Source organism: Dromiciops gliroides, chromosome 3, assembly GCF_019393635.1.
Source record: "Dromiciops gliroides isolate mDroGli1 chromosome 3, mDroGli1.pri, whole genome shotgun sequence".
Taxonomy (NCBI): domain Eukaryota; kingdom Metazoa; phylum Chordata; class Mammalia; order Microbiotheria; family Microbiotheriidae; genus Dromiciops; species Dromiciops gliroides.
In genome coordinates this window covers 537,782,788-537,802,372 of record NC_057863.1, presented here as the reverse complement: position 1 = coordinate 537,802,372, position 19,585 = coordinate 537,782,788, and the positions used below count along the sequence as shown (strand labels likewise).

Genomic DNA, 19,585 nt, shown 5'->3' with positions numbered 1-19,585 from the left:
GAGATCAAGGGTCACAGTTCAAAGTTGCATGTTGCTCCAGGTATATGTGTTCCCTACTCATGTGCCTCCATGCTATGATTTTGCAAATTTGTGTCCATTTTCTTTCATGCACATTTTGTGCACTGGTGGGAGAATGTGTCCCAGGTTTATTAGCATGATATAATATTTTAATCATATCTGTTTTACCTTCTGTTTAGTAAATGATTTACTACAAGATTAAGAGTTAATGGTATTGGGGCAGCTATGTGGCGCAGTGGATAAAGCACAAGCCCTGGATTCAGGAGGACCTGAGTTCAAATCTGACCTCAGACATTTGAGACTTACTAGCTGTGTGACCCTGGGAAAGTCACTTAACCTAGATTGCCCCGCAAAAAAAAAATAGTTAATGGTGTCATCCTGTCTTTATGGTGGGAGCTGAATAGCTATAGATGTGAGTATTAGGAGTGTATTTTTCCTACCATGATTTCTTGAAGGACTTTGCAAATGATTTGTAATAGTGTGCCCACCTTCATTGAGAAAACAATCTAACTGGCAGCATCAGTGCAGGTGGATGAGTGAGCCAATCTCATCCCAGAGAAGAGATAATTAATAATAATGATGATGATTATGATAATAACTAGAATTTATATACTGCTTTAGGATTTGCAAAGCATTTTAGATGTATTGACCCATTTGATCCTCACAATGGCCCTGTGAAGTAGATTTTACTATTATCATTCCCATATTCCCATTTTACAGATAGGGAAACTGGAAGAAAGAAAGGTCAACTGACTTACCCAAGGTGAAACCATTACTAAGAGTTTCAGACAAGATTTGTACTCAGGTTTTCCTAACTCAAAGTCATGTGATCTATCCACTGTGGCATCTGGCTGCCTAGGAGTCAGGTGCCATGCCTACCTATGCTAAAACAGCATCATCTACTCTGCATAGACAGCCTTTTCATCAGCCTTCCTCTTCATTCTTTTCCCCATGTCCATTCATTAAATTTATGTTCTTCTCTTACCTTCCTTCTGCTTTCAATTTCTTTTAAAAATATCAGATAAAATGTTTTCAATAACTCATCCCAACTTTTTTTCTTTCTTTCCTGTTCCCTTTTTAGTACCCCTTTCCCTCTCAATCCTAAATTTCATCTTTATTCTCTTTGTGCATTTAAATGCAGATCACTCCAAGGTGTTTCTGGTAAGTTACTGACATAGTTTGACCCAGTTACTTTTTATCTTTTTAGGTAATTGGCAACTGCAATGGAGAAAGAATGATCTGAGCAAAAATCCAGGCAAGAAGATAACAAAGTTGGCTACCTAGGAAAATCTATTCTTCTCAGACATTCATTAAAATATTTGTTGAAAACCTGTTGTGTACAGAGTATTGTGTGAGGAACTAAGAGAGTTAAAAAAAATGATACCATCCCTTTATCAAAGTATACTTTCTAGGGGTCCTCTTTTATGCTTACTCCATTATGGAGTCCTAAACAGTTGTTTTAGTGTTTAAGCAATATTCCAAATACCTCTATCTCAAATTGAGTGCTGAGTTATTGAATGAGTAAGAACTACTTTGGGTAGTAAGGAGATATTAGAGGATCATAAGGTTTATAATGTAGTGAGAATGAACATGTGACAAGCACTGAATAAAACCTTGAAAAATCACAAGGAATAATTTCTCTGTGTCAAGGGAAATTCATTTTTAAAAATATTATTATTTCCCTATTTTAATTCTACCTAACTGACTTGAAGTGAGTTCTTAAGTGGTAAAATGTTGGCTGGCTTGACATGACATTGATAACAATAGCAGATATAATTTGCTCAAGGATAACTGGGACTTGATCTGTTTTCTTTTTTTTTTTTTTTTTTAGTGAGGCTATTGGGGTTAAGTGACTTGCCCAGGGTCACACAGCTACTAAGTGTTAAGTGTCTGAGGCCACATTTGAACTCAGGTACTCCTGACTCCAGGGCCGGTGTTCTATCCACTGCGCCACCTAGCTGCCCCCTTGATCTGTTTTCTAACAAATATAGTTTAAGAATGTGTTAATCTGGGGGCAGTTAGATGGTACAGTGGATAAAGCTCTAGCCCTGGATTCGGGAGGACCTGAGTTCAAATCCAGCCTCAGACACATGACACTTACTAGCTGTGTGATCCTGGGCAACTCACTTAACCCTCATTGCCCCATAAAAAAAAAAGAATGTGTTAATCTGATTCTCAACTACATATTCAGGTGGGTGGACATTATTGGTGCCATAGGCAATATTTGTATCCCAGGCATCAATGACAGCCACATTGAGATCTTGGAAGATGTCTTTCAAAACCAGAGACTGAATATAGCCATGAAAATCACTAAATAACTCAGAATAAATATTAATTTCCCTAGTATTTTCAGCCTTGAAGATAACTCTTGTTTCTGGGCTTCTCTGGAATAGATGTTCAATGGCATTGTGGACATTGATGGCTCGTCGGGTGAAGACATCAATGGGGAAAAACCTAAAGTGCTGGCCCAGAGTAAAGACAACAATGGTGTTTCTGTCTCCTTCAATTCTGTCAATGGCATGGACTAGGTATTCATTATTTTTTGCTGAATAAACACTTGAGCCAATCAAGGGGTAGCCATGTCTTTGCCATTGAATGGAGATCTTCCTTTCCAAGTCCACAACAAGTTGATGACGGAGATTCCCAAATCCATGGAGGTCAACAGACTTTAGTGCTGATAACAAAAAGAAAAGGATTAAGATTGATTAGGCAAAAGCATAGGATAAAGGTTAGGAGAAATATAGTTGAATATGTTGAATATTAGTCAGCCAAATGGAGGACCAAATAAGATACTAATTGTACAAAAAGTGGTAAATAATGAAAAAGGCTATATAATGGTAATTAATTATGAACTAGTTTTTGTTTAACCCATTTTGTCATTTAATTACATACTTTCTAAAGGAATGGAGACTAGGAATATGGACCACAGCCATGATTCCTCTCATATTGGGTACTCCCTGATGAGGAAATGTCCTCTATTAATGCAGTTCTCTGCAAATTATAGTCTTTTTTTATTTAGAATTTTATTTTTCCAAAATTACATGTAAAAACAATTTTAATGTCCATTTTTAAAACTTTGTGTTCCAAATTCTCTTCCTTCTTTCTTCCCACCCCTCCTTCTTTAAGAAGACAAGCAATTCAATATAAGTTATACATGTATAGTCATGCAAAACATTTCCATATTAGCAGATTGTGAAAGAAAACACAAATATAACTCAAGAAAAATAAAAATATGATGCTTCAATCTATATTCAAACATGATCAGTTCTTTCTCTAGAGATGGAATGAATTTTTTGTCATAAATCCTTCGGAGTTGTCTTGGATCATTGTATTGCTGAGAATAACTAAGTCATTCACAGCTAATCATCTTACAATATCACTGTTATTTTGAACACAGTACATATCACTTGCAAGTTATAGTCTTAAAGAGTTACCTAAAGCACTAAGAGGTTAAGTGACTTACTCGAGATCACATGCTATGTATCAGAAATAGGACTTAAGGGGCAACTAGGTGGCGCAGTACCCTGCCTGGGATTCAGGAGTACCCGAGTTCAAATCTGGCCTCAGTGTCAAATCTGACACTTACTAGCTGTGTGACCCTGGGCAAGTCACTTAACCCCAATTGCCTCACTAAAAAAAAAAAAAAAAAACTTCCAACTTCCTATTCATTATGACACACTGCTTCTCACTTTCAAAAATACTTTATGTTTTTTTCTCCCTCATACTTGAAAAGGACTAATGATATCATGATGTTGTGATCAAGGTACAATCACCTCTAGATGATCAGTCCAGTAGAATTCAGAGGGTTCTATCAAAGGTCAGGCACAAGTAGTCTGTTTGAACAGCTAGGATGGAAAATTCTCTAGATTTGTGTATCTTATTTCCTTTGTGCTACCACAATTCTGCTTTGCTCATAGAGCATGGTGCCTTCTTTGATGCAGGTATGCCATGCTGGGTGGTCCTGTACCAGTGTCTTTCATGTCTCACAATCAATATTAAAGTTCTTCAGAGAGACCTTGAGAGTGTTCTTTTACTATTTCTTCTGACCTCCATGTAACAATTTGCCTTGTGTGAGTTCCCCCAGGTGAATTATCTAAATACCTTAGAAACTCTAAAAAGATCTCTAGAACCTGTTACAATTTTAAGCACATGGTAGTTGCTTAATAAATATTTCTTGATTGATTGATTGATTGATTTATAGGATCCAGCTCATACTCCTTTTTTATTTTATACTCACTGCCTAGCATGGGTGTGAACCTGTAATTAGCATGCAATATGTTCTTGTTGAAAGGCAACTAGGTGGCACAGTGAAATCTTTATAGTACTGGACCTAGAGTTAGGAAGCTGCATCTTGCTGAGTTAAAATCCAGCCTTAGATACTTACTAGTTGTCTGGCCCTAAGCAAGTCACACAGTTGTTTGTCTCAGTTTCTTCATCTGTAAAATGGGCTGGAGAAGGAAATGGCAAAACCACTCCATTATCTCTGCCAAAAGAACCCCAAATGGGGTCATCAAGAGTTGAACATGACTGAACAATAATAACATATTCTTGTCAAATTGAAGTAAATGAAGACCGATTGAGAAGATAATCAATCTGATGCTCAGATCTTTGAGTAGAAAGGCAACATGTGTAGTCTTGGAGGTAAGAGCTACCTCTTTAAATTAGGAAAGTTTGATAACCTCAAAAAATCAACAGCATGGAAATAGGTATGAAAGATTGCCTCTAGTAAAATATCCAAAAAATACTTTTTCAGTGACAAAAAAACATAGCCCTACAATTCTCTTACAATGTAGTGGATATAAGGGTAGTATTAATCCTATTTGCATAGAAAACTAACAGTTGAAAAACAATGATTCTGGGGCAGCTAGGTGGCACAGTGGATAAAGCACTGGCCCTGGATTCAGAAGAACCTGAGTTCAAATCTGGCCTCAGACACTTGACACTTACTAGCTGTGTGACCCTGGGCAAGTCACTTAACTCCTATTGCCCCACCAAAAAAAAAAAAAAAAGAAAGAAAGAAAAAAAAAAGGATGATTCTGTTGCCTTAATTTTACCTTCCTCCCCGGTCCCTTTTCTATTTTCCCTAAACAGGCTCATCCTGAAAGAGTTTAGTGAAATTTAAGCATCTTTTATAGAGTTTAGCTCAAATGACAATGCATGTAAATACAGTGCTTTAGGGAAATGAAGATTTCTGATAATATTTTCAGACCAGTGAGAATCTATTTCCCCCATCACATCTGGGAAGTAAAGAACTCAAATAAATAGCTGGAGGATTTTGGTTTCTGTTGTTTTTCAATTCAATTCTGATCAATGTCAGCATAGAAGAATGTCTCCAGTAGAATGCCCCAAGCAGTAATCTTTGATTTCATTATTTTTATTACTGCTAATAATAGTAATAACTGACATTCACATAACATGTTGAGGCTTTCAAGGCACTTTATATACATGACCTCATTTGATTCTCCCAATATCTCTGTGAATTAAGTGCTGTATTTTATTTATGAGAAAATTGAGGCTGAGAGAGGTTAAGGATATTGTTCAGAATCACACAGCTATTAAATGTCTGAGGCAGGATGTCACCCTATTGCCCCAAGTCAAGCACTCTATCCTATATGCAACACTCCTAGTCAGTGATTCAGATGGAGGGATAGAGGTAATGCTTATCAAATTAATATATGACACAAAGGCATTAAGGACTAGCTAACACATTGAAAGACAGAATTAGGATCCAAGAAGGTCCTACCCTTGTCAGGATATGAAATTGTGTCAACTATAATAGGACAAAATTGAATGGGGATGAATACAAAATTCTACACCAAGGGTCAAACATTTCATCATTTAAGTATAGACTTGGGGAGACATGGAAAGGCAACAGTTTCTTCATGACAGGTATGAGGTTTTTGTAGACCTGCCCTAAAGTACACACTGATTCAGTAATGTGATATGGAAGTCCAAAAGGGCAATAGGGTCTCAGTTTGTGTTTAAGTGAAGCACAGGTGATAGTCCCAACAAACTTTCCCTTCCTCAAATCACATCTGTATTATTTGCATTCACTTATAAGCACCATATTTTAGCAAGGATTCTAAAAGATTGTAACCAGAGGTGGCTTACTCCGATGGTGAGATTACTGCTGTTGATTCTATGAAACAACATGGGATATTGAGGAAAGAGACAAACAACTTAAGGGTTATGTATAACCATGTTTTGAACATGTTGATTTTGAGATGTTTCTGAGACAACCAGTATGAAATGTTCAATAGAAAATTGGAGATATAGGACTGGAGTTCAGGAATAAAACTGTTGGGTGGAGGGGAAGAGAGAGAGGTATATATCTGTATAATTATCTGTCTATATAGATATATGTATCTCTATCCATTCATCTATCCATTCAAGCATCCACCTATCCCCAGTTTTTTTTCCCATGAGTTCCATTCTACATTTCCAAATGCCTAGCAAACACTTCAAATTGGTTGTCCCAGGGGGCAGCTAGGTGGCACAGTGGATAGAGCATTGGCCCTGGAGTCAGGAGTACCTGAGTTCAAATCTGGCGTCAGACACTTGACACTTACTGGCTTTGTGACGTTGGGCAAGTCACTTAACCCCAATTGCCTCACCAAAAAAAAAAAAAATTATTTTCCCAGGAACCTCTCAAAATCACCATGTTCAAAACAGAACTCATGATCTTTTCCTCCAAACACTCCATTCATGTAAACTTATCTACTTTTGTCAGACAACATCATTCTTCCAGTCTTCCAAATTCATAACATCAATGTTATCTTTGACTTCTGTGTCCCTCTGACTTCAGATCTTTCTATTTTGACCTTTATATGTCTCACAATACCTTTTCTATTCATGTCTGTGGTGTCTCCATCTTAATTCAGTCCCACCTCACCTCTTGTCTAGATCGTTGCAATAGCTTCCTAATTATTTTCCTTGTTTCAGCCCATTCTATTAGCAATGTTGCCAAAATGATTTCCCTTAAATGTGTATCTGACTCTGTCACCTCCCTACTTAATCAACTCTTGTGGCTCCATAATTAATAATCTAGAGTAAAATACAAGGCTCCTCTGTTTAAGTATTAAAACCCTTCCTAATTTGGTTCCAACCTATCTTTCCAAACTCATTGGACCTTGTTCCTCCTTCTGCACTCTGACATCTATAACCAAGTGGGTTTTCTCTCTATTCCTTATGTAAGACATTATATGGTTTGCCTTTGAACAGACCATCCATCATCCAGTGGTATGCTGGTAAATGTTTAACAAATGGCTGTCAGAAAAAAAATTACCCATGACATACTTTTAAGCTTAATCTGGTTTAGTAAAATCTTCTCCCTTGCTTTCTTAAGTCTAGAAAATCAACAAAATAAGATATAAAGTCCTGATTTGTAGCATTCGCTGATTTCCGAAGGGTAAATTTTCACACTGAAAATTTATCAATCTGCTCTTGTGATCAGACCCCTACCCCCCACCACTCCTTGAATTACTTTGGCCCTTGCTGTCTGATTGATCCCCACTGTTATTGGCAATTATTTGATTCTATATGCCCCACTCATTCCCTCATCTCTTTCCCAAATTTTCTGCCTTCCTCTCCCATCCCACTCCCTGTGCCATTCCTGCGACTACCTCTGCACTCTTTGCTTCATTAAGTGTAATTGATTCATTATTCTCAACTTGTTGTCAGTGTAATCTTTCCCAGTGAATAAAGAACTGGGTTTATTTGCCCCCACTCAAACAGAAGCCCCTTTGTAGTCCCTTTCCTTAAGGTATAAGCCAGATTCCCAGGCAAGGAATTTGAATTGATTTGTCAGTAGCAAATTTGCCATGAGGTGAAAATGGTCCATGAACTCAGGAATAGAAGCCAAAGGCTGATAAAAGAACCCTATTCCTCTCTGCATGTGAAAGCCCAACTTATCCCCCACCTCTGTGGTTTGGTTTTAATAAAACATATCCCTAATGCTCAACAGAGTGCCCAACACATGGGGGATGTACACCACAATCATGTGACGACATTCCCCAACCACAAAGAGCAGATGAGAACAATTTGTTCCAATGGCCATAAGGCAACTGAAGCAGGAGCTATGGAGTTCTTACAGTTTGGTCAGACATTGAAGACACCAAGGACACTGCCTGCACCCCAGGCCATCTCTAGCTGTCCTAACTTTAGTCCTGCCACTAACCTCTGATGTCTCAGGGAGAGAGTGAGGTTGATGATTTTGTGCTACTCTCTCTCACTTAAATACAATTTGACATCACCCATGATGTTATTGGTCCTCTTTGAAAACAAAGGACAAGCAACAAGCCCCATACATTTAGTAAATATTTGACAATTGATTAGTTGAATGTGCAGAAATAACACAGACAGATTTTGTTTATTGTAAATAGAACTTCTTAACAAAAAGGGAGGGTAGAAAGGGAATGACCTACCTGAGAAGTTCATAGGTTTCTCCTCCTGCAGGAGCAAAGACTTGATGACTATGTCACAGGTGTTGTAAAGGAGTTATTCATTCAATCATTGATCAGAGTAGGTGGACTCTGGAGTCTCTTCCAACTCTGAGAGTTGAAGATTATATGATTCTATCACAAATATTCTCTGTTAATTAGTCAATAAATATTTATTCAGCACCTACTATGTGCCAGGCACTGTGGTAAGTGTTAAGGACACAAAAAGAGGGAAAGGATAGTACCTTCCCCCAGCAAGCTTAAAATATGGTTGCTTTGTTGTTGTCCTTCATTCTCAAAGAGGACCTAAATGACATCACTATGTTAGAATCAAGTTATAGTGTGTCCAACTATGGCTGATCAGACCAAGATGATGGAATGCTGTACCACAGGTCATACACAGATAGTCCATGTGAACATTTGGGGTGCATTCTCTAAATTTGCACATCTCATGTTTCTTTTGAGCTACTTCAATTCTGTTTTGCTCATAGAACATAGCACCTTCGTTGATGTGGGTATGCCATGCTGGGCAGTCCTTTGACAACATCTCCCATGTTATGCAATCAATTCTTGGTTGGAAAGATAGCAACATGGATTTAGAACTGGAAGAGATCTTAAAAGTCCTTGCGTCCAACCCCCTCAATTTACAGTTAAGGAAATTTATCTGTAAATGTATAAGCAAATTAAACGACTTACCCCCAGTTTAATAAGTATGTTAGGTTATGTTTGAACTTGTCTTTCCTGACTCCAAGTCTAGTGTTCTTTCCTTTATAGGACACTGCCCTTGGATATTTACCATCAAATCTTTATCTATTGGAAGGGGATCCTTAATATAAGGGACTAAGCATTCTGCAAGAAGTTAGGAAGTCATAAAATGAAGGTGTTGGACTCTTGTCTTGTTTAAAAATCTAAATGTGGGTTCTAATCTGCCCCCCTCCAGTCTTGGGCAGGGGAAGCTGGATAAAATCACTGATAAATTCAGCAAGAGTTTAGGCTTTTAAGGGTTTATTAAAGATATTTTATAAGATAGTGAAGAAAGAGAAAGATTGAGAACAGATTCCTTATAACATGGAAATCCTAGCTTTTCTAGCAGCCCACGTGAAGTCCTGCCACCAGGCTGATTGTCTCAAACCCAAAAGAAGCTCTAGTCCACCAGCCTCAGCTTCCTACTTCCAGTCCTCCTCCCTGAAATGGGAGGTTCTTCAAGTTGATTGATCAAGAGTGGTCTCCTGTTGATGTCACAGTCCACTGCCTCTGAGAATATACTCTAATCAAGGTTGGCCATGTGTGATCTCAGTTTAATCAACCTTAACTAGGTTCAACTTCTGAGAACAACACCCTACTCAGGGCTGGCCAGGTGTGGTCCCATTTTAATCATCATTAATCAATCTCTCAGTCTCACCCAATTCAATCAAATCTTCAGGTGGGGCTCCTGGGCCTCTGCCAAGTCCCATTATTTTATCACAGTCTTTGCAATGCAAGTTCTGGCACTAGTTCTGATTCAACTCTCTGGACTTCCATTTCCTTAGCTATAAAATTAGGGGTGGAACTGAAGTTATCATTTCTCTGACTGCTGTGGGAACACTGAGTGGAAATTCTCTTTGTGAATTTGTGAATAGGGGCTCTACAGTACAATTTACTGTCAAAAGAGGTGATGGGGGTTCCTCTTCCAGATTTTTTCTTAAAATAATGGAGAACCACTCTCCTATTGTTTTTAAATCTCATAACATCTCTGAAGGAAGGGAAGAGAAGCAGAAACTAATGTTCCTACTCCAGTTTAATTTTTTTTTTTTTTTTTTAGTGAGGCAATTGGGGTTAAGCGACTTGCCCAGGGTCACACAGCTAGTAAGTGTTAAGTGTCTGAGGTCGGATTTGAACTCAGGTACTCCTGATTCCAGGGCCGGTGCTGTATCCACTGTGCCACCTAGCTGCCCCACTCCAGTTTAATTAAATGTAGGTCATACTATCTGGATTTTAATTTGAATGAATTCACTGTGTGAATAAGAAAGTGGGAACTATCTGTGAAGAAGGAAGAGAGGCATCTTATCCTCATTGGTTCCCATTAAGTCTGTGAAATGTCTAAATGCAAAGGAATGGTAACCACATCTTAGATAAAAAGTGTAAAATTTTGAAATTAAGGAATATGAAAAAATACATTATGTGACCATATCCCCTACCCTAGGAACCTGTAGAAGCAGATTCTGAAAGAGATTTGAGGATGAGCTCAATATCAAAACTCACTTTTAATGTGCTTTATGAAGTATTCTATCCACTGATGGGTTGTAGAGTCTCCCAAGATATAAATGAGCTTTCCCTTCAAACATTCATTTGGGTCTCTGTGTGGAAATGAGACAAATTGCAGGAGACCAGATTCCATGTGTTATGCCAGACATAGCCATTAGGGACTGGAGGCCACATCCCAGGTTTGCATTTTCCTTTTAATGGTATTGTTTGGTCTGTCAATGAAACACAATAATAGTTTCAAAAAATATCAAAGAAACAAAAGCAATCTATAAATATTGATTGTTCTAGCTTAAATTCATTTGCATGTTGAGTAATAGATAATTTTCAGTCCTTAGCATTGCTAGGTAATTCTCTAAGACCAAATATGATGATCTCTACCTTAGTTGCTCATGTTAAAAAGAAATGTCTTAATTTTAACCTGAGGTTACCCTGCCTCACTTTTGTTAGCTAGATGTGGTAGTTATGATTAAAAGGATGTTAGTCTGCCCTTACCAGGGAAGAGTAGAAGTGGCCACACACTAAAGTATAGAAGTCACTGTTTGTTCTTCTCAAATAGTATCAATGACATTAGGAAAATTATGTCTTGACTTGCAAGCGAATTGGATTTAACTGAGCCAAAGCTATGAAAAGTCAATCACTCTCTCTTTCTGAGTCATCAGAGTCTAGTGTCAAAGCACAGATGCAGACAACTTGGCGATATCGCAGGATGCAGCACAAGATCTTGGCCTTTTTAAGCTAAGGTCTTTCCCAGATCTTACTTTGTCTGAAGCAACATTTACTTAGTGATTTAGGCTAGGTAAGAATTGAGTCAAAAGATGGCCTTCTCTGCCATCAAAAAAGAATCAGTTGGGGCAGCTAGATGGTTCAGTGGTTAAGCACCGGCCCTGGATTCAGGAGTACCTGAGTTCAAATCTGGCCTCAGACACTTGACACTTACTAGCTGTGTGACCCTGGGCAAGTCACTTAACCCCCGTTGCCTGCAAAAAGAAAAGAAAAAAAAAAGAATCAGTTTTGGTGGTGGTGGGAAGTGGGGTGGTGAGAGGAAATACCCTCAGGGTTTCTGGCCAGAACTGAAACCATTACCATTTATATTCACTCTGATTCATCAAAACCAAAAGAGAAGAAAGTGAATCTTGGACTGGGACCTATTATTAGCCAATCAGTGAAAGCCAGAATAATTTGGGTTTAAAGGCATAGTCAAGTAGCTTCATTTCAATGATGATGGGCTTTATCAAAGCTTGGTTTTTCCATAGCTGTTATTTCAAGAAACCATAAAGGAAACTACATGAGACAAAAGAGTTAGTTGTTTCAATTTTTCAGGGAAAAAAATTGATAGAATACATAAATAGGGAAGAAAAAAAAATCTAGCACCCAAACACCAGGATCCCTTGAGAAGTATAAGCAGTCAAAATTTATATTCCTTTGGACAAAGCACCCACATGTAAGGGCATGATTCCCCATATGGATGGGGAAGAGAAGGAGAAAGAAGAGAAGAAGAAGGAGAAGAGGAGGAGGAAGAGGACCAAGAGGAGGAGCAAATAGCAGCATTGCTCAGCTGCAACTGACTGGTTGTCAGCTACTACTATTCACAGATTGTTGTTTGTCCTTCATTCTTGAAGAGACCTACACTTTAGCTGAAAGTACTTAGGATCAATAACTTAATCAAATAGCATTTATTAAACATCTATTATATGCTATAGAGCAGCTAGGTGGTACAGTAGATACAGTGCTGGGCCTGGAGTCAGGAAGACCTAAGTTCAAATCTGGCCTCAGACACTATTACTAACTGGATGATCCTGGGCAAGACACTTAACCTTGGTTACCTCAGTTTTCTCATCTATAAAATGAAGTGGAGAAGGAAATGGCAAGACACTCCAGTATCTTTCCTAAGAAAAACCTAAATGGGGTCACAAAGTGTAGGACACAACTGAAATGACTCCTTATATGCTAGGCACTGTGCTAGTTGCCAAGGATACAAATAAAATTAATTAAACAATTTCTTTTTGGAAGGAGTTTACACTTTAATGAGAGAAGACATCAAAACAACATATAAGGGAGTACTAACCCATGTAAAGAGAACAAATACAAATAAATATAAAGCATTTAGTTGCAAAGGTAGATTGAGAAGGAGGGAACTATCAGATTGGGAGAGTGGACACATCAAGAAAAGCATTATGTAGGAAGTGGTGATTGAGCTGAGACTTGAAGGAAAAGAAAGACTCTTAGAGGTAGAAGTGAGAAGGAAGTGTGTTCCAGGCATGAAGGATGGCCAATGCAAAAACCTAGAGATAGGATACAGGATGTCATGTGTTTTGGCACTCTTTGTAGGTCATACTGAATGGGGAGAGACATAGATGGCAAGGAGACTAAATAGGAGGCTGTTAGGATCATGGAGAGATGTGAGGTGGGACTGAATTGAGGTGGTAGCTGCATGAGTAGAAAGGATTGGATATGAGAGAAATTATGAAGGCAGTGGCCATTTTTGGCCACTTATTGGATATGAACGTCGAGTGTAGAGTGAGGGAAATAGAGGAGTCCAGATTAATGCTTACAAACCAGACTAAAACAGTCATGCCTTGGACAATAATAATGAAGTTTAGGAGAGGGGAAAATGGGGGATGGGAGGATAGAATGATGAGTTCTGTTTTGGACATGTTGAATTTGAGATATCTCTGGGACATCAAGTTTGAATATCCAATAAGACAATTTTAAGCGAAGGAAAATCTACCTAAGAACAAAAGATAAACAAAGGTGTGGTAGAATTACTCAGGAAATAGTGGGTTACCCTACACTGGAGATATTCGGTCAGAGTTTGATTAATTTGTTAGGAATATTAGAGAAGGTTCAGGTATGAGTTGGAGCAGATGACCTCTGAAGTACCTTCCAACTTTGAGAGGCCATGATGATTATTTGGTTTTAAGAGAATATTTCAAAGAAGTAATTATCTTGATGTTTCCATTAAAATGACTTATTTTAACTATTTAATGAAAATATTTTATTAATATTGGTTGAAAATGTTTTCTAATAATACAGAGGTGAATCAATCAATCAATAAACATTAATAAAGTGATACTATGTTCCAGGCACTGTGCTAATCATGGAGGATACAAAAAGAGATACTTCCTGCCTTCAAGGAACTTACAATATAATGGGGGAGAAAAACATTCAGACACATGTATACAAAGCAGGTCATATGCAGCATAAATAGGAAATAATTGACAGAAGGAAGGCACTGGGATTAAGAGGGGTTGGAGAAGACTTCCATAGAAGAACTCATGATGGAAAATGCTCTCCAAATCCAGAAAAAAAAAAAAGAACTGTGGCATCTAGATGCAAATTGAACCATACTATTTCTATTTTTTTTCATTTTTGAGGTTTTTCCCTTTTGCCCTAATTCTTCTTTCACAGCATGACTAATGCAGAACTATGTTTAATGTCATTGTACATATATAACCTATATCAGATTCCTTGCTGTCTTGGGGAGGTGGGAGGGAGGGAGAAAAATTTGAAACTAGAAATCTTACATAAACAAATGTTGAAAACATTTAACTAGAAAATAATAAAATACTTTTATGATTAATAAAAAAGAAGAAAAAAAAGAAATCCCTTGTAACAACAAAAAAAAAGAATGATTAAAGTAAGAAGAAATGATTAGAGGAATTTCAGTCATGAAACTGCTAAAATTCTACATAAAATTAAAACAGTAAATTTACTATGCACATTAATTCCTTCAATAGTCCCTAACAATGGCCCCAATTATTATTTTGGAATGGTAAAAATACATATGATGGGCCACTCATGAATGCCAGAAATTCTGAGTGTCAGTTATGAGGCTGTCAGAACATATGAGTGTTAGCTGATAAGTTGTTTCTGTTTCTGTAATGGGGGAGAAGATAAAGAAATGAGGTCTTTGATAGGCTCTGGGAAGGACTTAGCAACATGTCTGATATATAGTAAATACTTAATAAATGTGAGTATGGGATGTTCATGAAGAACTAGCACCTTTAGTGGAAGGTCTTATTAAAGCCTTTTTCAGTACTGCCCATCCATTGTTGGTGTCTACCTTAACCCAACTGTCACCTGTGGCTCCAAGAAGCTATAGCATATGTAGCAGCCACATCTCAGAAAGCCATCTTTGCAGACAGCTAAACCAGATTAAGAGTAATCAACAGGTCTCAAACCCATTGATGAGTTAGGGGATTGTCTACCCCAAGAATGTGAAAGCTTCCCAGGCAGGTGAGAACAACATATTCAAATGACCATAAAGGTGGTTGAAGGAGGCCCTGTGGAGCACTTAGAGCTTGGTCAGACATTGAAGACACCAAGGTCATCCACTACATCTTGTCTTGACTTTTGTCTTGCAACTGGAGTTAGATGGGTCTGGAAGAGAAAGTGAGGCTGATGACTCTGTGTAATTTTGTCTCACTTAAACCAAATTCATGTACAAATCAAGACAACACCCCATAATGTCATTGGTTCTCTGAAAATGAAGGATAAACAACACTTAACAAATGCTTCTTAATTTATTGATACCCTGTTTTTCTGTCCTTTAACTTTTACTCTTATGTGGCCCTTAATAGTGTCCACTGTCTTTTTGGTTCTACTTTTTTTCACTTTCTATTATTTTATAAACTTCTTTCCAAATTTCTTGGATACTTATTGGTCATAATTGTATAGTCAGTAATCTTTCTCTTTTACTAATCTAGTACAATTTATTTAATCATTTTACCTGTTGTGAAATTAAGGTTGTCTTTAGTTTTTTGTTTTATAATTACAAATGTTTTACCATAACAATCTCTGCATGCATAGCTCCTTTTTAAAAATAACACCATTAGTGTGTATTCATAACAATGAAATAATAAGGTAGGACTATTTTTGTATCTTTTATTGTGTACCACCAGATTCCTCTCAAGAAAGATTTTTCCAATTTACATTTCCACTAGCATTGAATCAGTGTACCTGTCTTTCTATAACCCTATCAGCACTTAGTTTCATTTTAAAATATTTTTCTCAATTTGATAGATATGACAGGGAACTCAAAGTTTTCTAAAATTCTCATTTCCTTTATGATTAAGGTAAATATTCTAAAGTAATTATTAGCAATTTATATTTCTTCTTTCTAAATGTGTTAAAATAATGGAGTTTGGTAGATGACCAGGGGTCTGACTGGATTGACTTAGTAGAGCCAATCAACTTGAAGAGCCTCCCATTTCTGGGAGGACACAAAGTAGGAGGCCTACGCTGGTGGAAAGCTTCTTCCTCTTTTTTGTTTCAGACATTGGCTTGGTGGCAGGACTTCACGTGAGCGGTTAGGAAGGCTAGGATTTCTCTCTCTTTACTATCTCATATCTTTTAATAAACCATTAAAAGCCTAAAATCTTGGTGAATTTATCAGTGATTTTAGCCAGTTTCCCCCCAAAACTGAGAGGTACAGATTAAAACCCACATTAGGTTTTTAAACAACACAGTTTGGTGACTACAAATAGGAAAGCTTAACCTTCGTCTTCTGATCCTCCAGTTGAGTAAGATTTCCCCTCCCCTGTCCCTTTAAATTCGAAAGTACTGCTAAGTATTGGCTTTTTTTCCCTTTAAATTTTCAAATGGATTTTTTAAACTTCCCAAGTACCTCTTTTCTAACTTTAGCTTCACTAATCAGAGAAATGGAAAAGATCACATGGATACTTGGTCGGTTTGAATTTAATGAATATTTTTTTATTCCTATTCTTAATTTTGTCAGGCTTTGTTATGTGGCATGGAAAGTTTAGCATGTCATGGAGGATATTAGAATGAGGATTATTCCCCAGGATTCCCTATTAAGAAAGCTACTTATGGATTGGAATAAGGGAAAAATTATAGCAAATACAACCATGACTAGGGGAAAGCTTATCAAACTGTGTTTTATGTGGCATGAAGCATTACAAGAAGAATGGCCCAAACATGGGTCATTTAATCCCCAAACATTAAGGCATTTGAAAAGAATCCTATGCTACTCCCCACCTGAACATTCACTTTATTGGAAAATCTGGGCCAGAGCAAGCAGGGATTATCATACTGGAGATACAGAACAAAGAGATTCCAGGCCCCGGCTTAAATCTGAGTCTGTCTCCCAAACTGAAACAATAAATGATCTGACTCAATCCAAGCCCAAGCTTAGAAACAAGGCCTCTCAAACCAAAATTCCCAATAATACAACTCAAACCAAACCCAAGATTGAATGCAAGGCCTTTCAGACTGAAATTCCAAATGAGCCAACTCCTATTCCCTTTCCCTCTATTTCCTCCATGCCAACCAAACAAATAAAGAAAGAAATGATTCACCTGTAGAGGAGACAGAGAAGATAAAAATTTTATATAGATATATATATAGGATATATATATCCCATATCAAATTGCCTGCCTGCTGTCTAGGGGAGGGGGAGAGGGAGGGGAGGGAGGGAGAAAATTTTGAAATTGGAAATCTTATATAAACAGGTGCTGAAAACTATCTCTACATGTGGCTGGAAAATAATACAATACTTTTATTTTTTAACAAAAGAAAGAAAATGTTTTTTTTAAAAAAATGTGCTATATTTAAGCTCAGACAATACACGCCTTTTGCACCCAATGATTTGGTTTCATGGAAACAAAGTATTCCTAAATTTGATGAGGATTCCATAGCAGTTATCAGCCAGTTTAGGACAATTTTTTTTTTTTGGTGAGGCAATTGGGGTTAAGTGATTTGCCCAGTGTCACACAGCTAGTAAGTGTCAAGTGTCTGAGGCCAGATTTGAACTCAGTTCCTCCTGACTCCAGGGCCAGTGCTCTAGCCACTGCTCCACCTAGCTGCCCCAGTTTAGGACAATTTTTAGAGCATATCAGCCCACTTGGAATGATGTTACTAAGATTATGGAAACAATATTATCCCCAGGGGAAAGAACAGATATAATAGCTGCAGCAAATGGCCTGGAAGCCATGGGAAAGGTTGATATTGGTGGCCTATTCAAGACCCTGACTGGGACCCCAATGACTCTAGGCATTTTGATATGTTGAAAGATGCAAGAGAAACATTGCTGAAGGCAATGGAATCCTGTACTAGGAAGACTGATAACTGGCAAAAATTTATAAATACAGGTCAAGGACCTGATGAGAGACCTAATAGATTCTGTGAAAGAAATAAAGAAATAACAACATATATTTATGAAGGAAATGAGAGAGAAGAAAGGGACAGAACATTTTAGGAGTCTTGGGAAAGGCCCAAAGAGTGGCAGAATTAACCCCTCGCATGGTATCTATGGGGCCTTTGACAGTAGAACATTCATTTTTACTTATGCCTGATGCCCCTGTAAATCTATTAGGTCGTGATCTCCTTTGTAAACTCTTGGTGAATTTATCAGTGATTTTAGCCAGTTTCCCCAAAAAACTGGGTGGGGGAGATTAAAACCCACATTTAAATTTTTAAACAACACATTAAATTTCCTATTTATATCCTTTGACTATTTATTGAGTGTAGATTTAGAGTTTCCTTAATGAATTTTAGCAATAGCTTTTTTCCCATCTGATTTTGATATTATTCTTTACATAATTGATATAAATTTAAGTATAATTTTATCTAGTTTGATAAAGATTCTCCTTGCTATTTTGATTGATACTAAATTAAAATATAAATTTACCTTGGGATTACTGTCATTTTTATTGTTAATCTGATCCATCCATGAACACTGAATATCCCTCTAATTATTAGTTCTCTTATTTGAGTCATTAGAGTTTATAGTTGTCTACATAGAAGTTTTTTCTGTTTCAAGATAGCTTAATTCTTAAATATATAGCCTACATTGTTATTGTAAATTGTTGTTCAGTTTTTCAGATGTGTCTGACTCTTTATGGACCATGGCATACCAATAACTTCTCCCCTCCACTTTCTCTTGAAATCTGTGTAAGTTCATGTTCATTGTTTCTATGATACTACCCATCCCTCTCCTTTGCATCCCCTTTTCCTTTTACCTTCAATCTTTCCCAACATCAGGATCTTTTCCAATGAGTCCTGTCTTCTCATTATGTAGCCAAATATTTAAACTTCAGCTTCAGTATTTGACCTTCCAATGAATAGCCTGAATTAATTTCTTTAAATATTGACTGATTTTATCTCCTTACTTTCCAAGGGATTCTCAAAATTCTTCTCCAGTACCATAATTCAGAAGCATCAATTCTATGGTGTTCAGCCTTCCTTATAATCCCATTCTCACAGTCATACATTGCTACTGAAAAAACCATATCTTTGTTTGTAGGGTCCTTTGTTGTCAAGGTGATGTCTCTGCTTTTTTAGTGTGCTATCCAGGTTTGCCATAGTTTTCCTTCCAAGAAGCAAGCATCTTTTAACTCAATGTTTGCAGTTGTTGTCTACAGTGATATTTGAGCCCAAGAATATAAAATCTGACACTGCTTCCATTTCTTCTCTCTCTATCTGCCAGGAAGTGAAGGGACCAGTTACCAACATCTTAGTTTTCTTATGCTAAACTTCCAGCTTTTACACTCTCCCCTTTCACCCTCATCAAGAGTCTTCTTAATTTTTCTTCACTTCCTTCCATCAGAGTGGTATCATCTGCACAGGTAAGACTGTTGATGCTTCTCCTGGCAACCTTAATTCTGGTTTTTGATTCATCCAACCTGACATTTTGCATGGTGTACTCCACATATAAGTAAAATACATGAGGTAACAGTATACATTCTTCTCATATTCCTTTTCCAATCCTAAATCTATCGGTTATTTTGTGTGTGGTTCTAACTTTTGCTTTTTGACCTGCATACAGATTCCTCAGGAGACTAGTAAGATGACCTGGTACTCCCATCTCTTTGAGGACTTTCCAAATTTTGTTGTGATCCACAGTCAAAGGCTTTAGTGTTTGTAAA

The 19,585-nt window shown here is 37.4% G+C and overlaps 1 protein-coding gene across 1 annotated transcript; it reads right to left on the bottom strand.

Annotated features, from left to right (window-relative positions):
- Positions 1 to 2,177: 2,177 nt before the first annotated feature.
- On the bottom strand, positions 2,178 to 18,866 carry LOC122747907 (NXPE family member 4-like; the record flags this gene model as incomplete). The annotated part of the gene is given in 4 exon segments (XM_043993689.1): positions 2,178 to 2,692; positions 10,698 to 10,788; positions 10,791 to 10,912; positions 18,830 to 18,866. Coding segments are annotated over 4 exon segments (765 nt in total), but the record flags the coding sequence as incomplete, so codon positions are not given.
- Between the last annotated feature and the right edge of the window lie 719 nt (positions 18,867 to 19,585).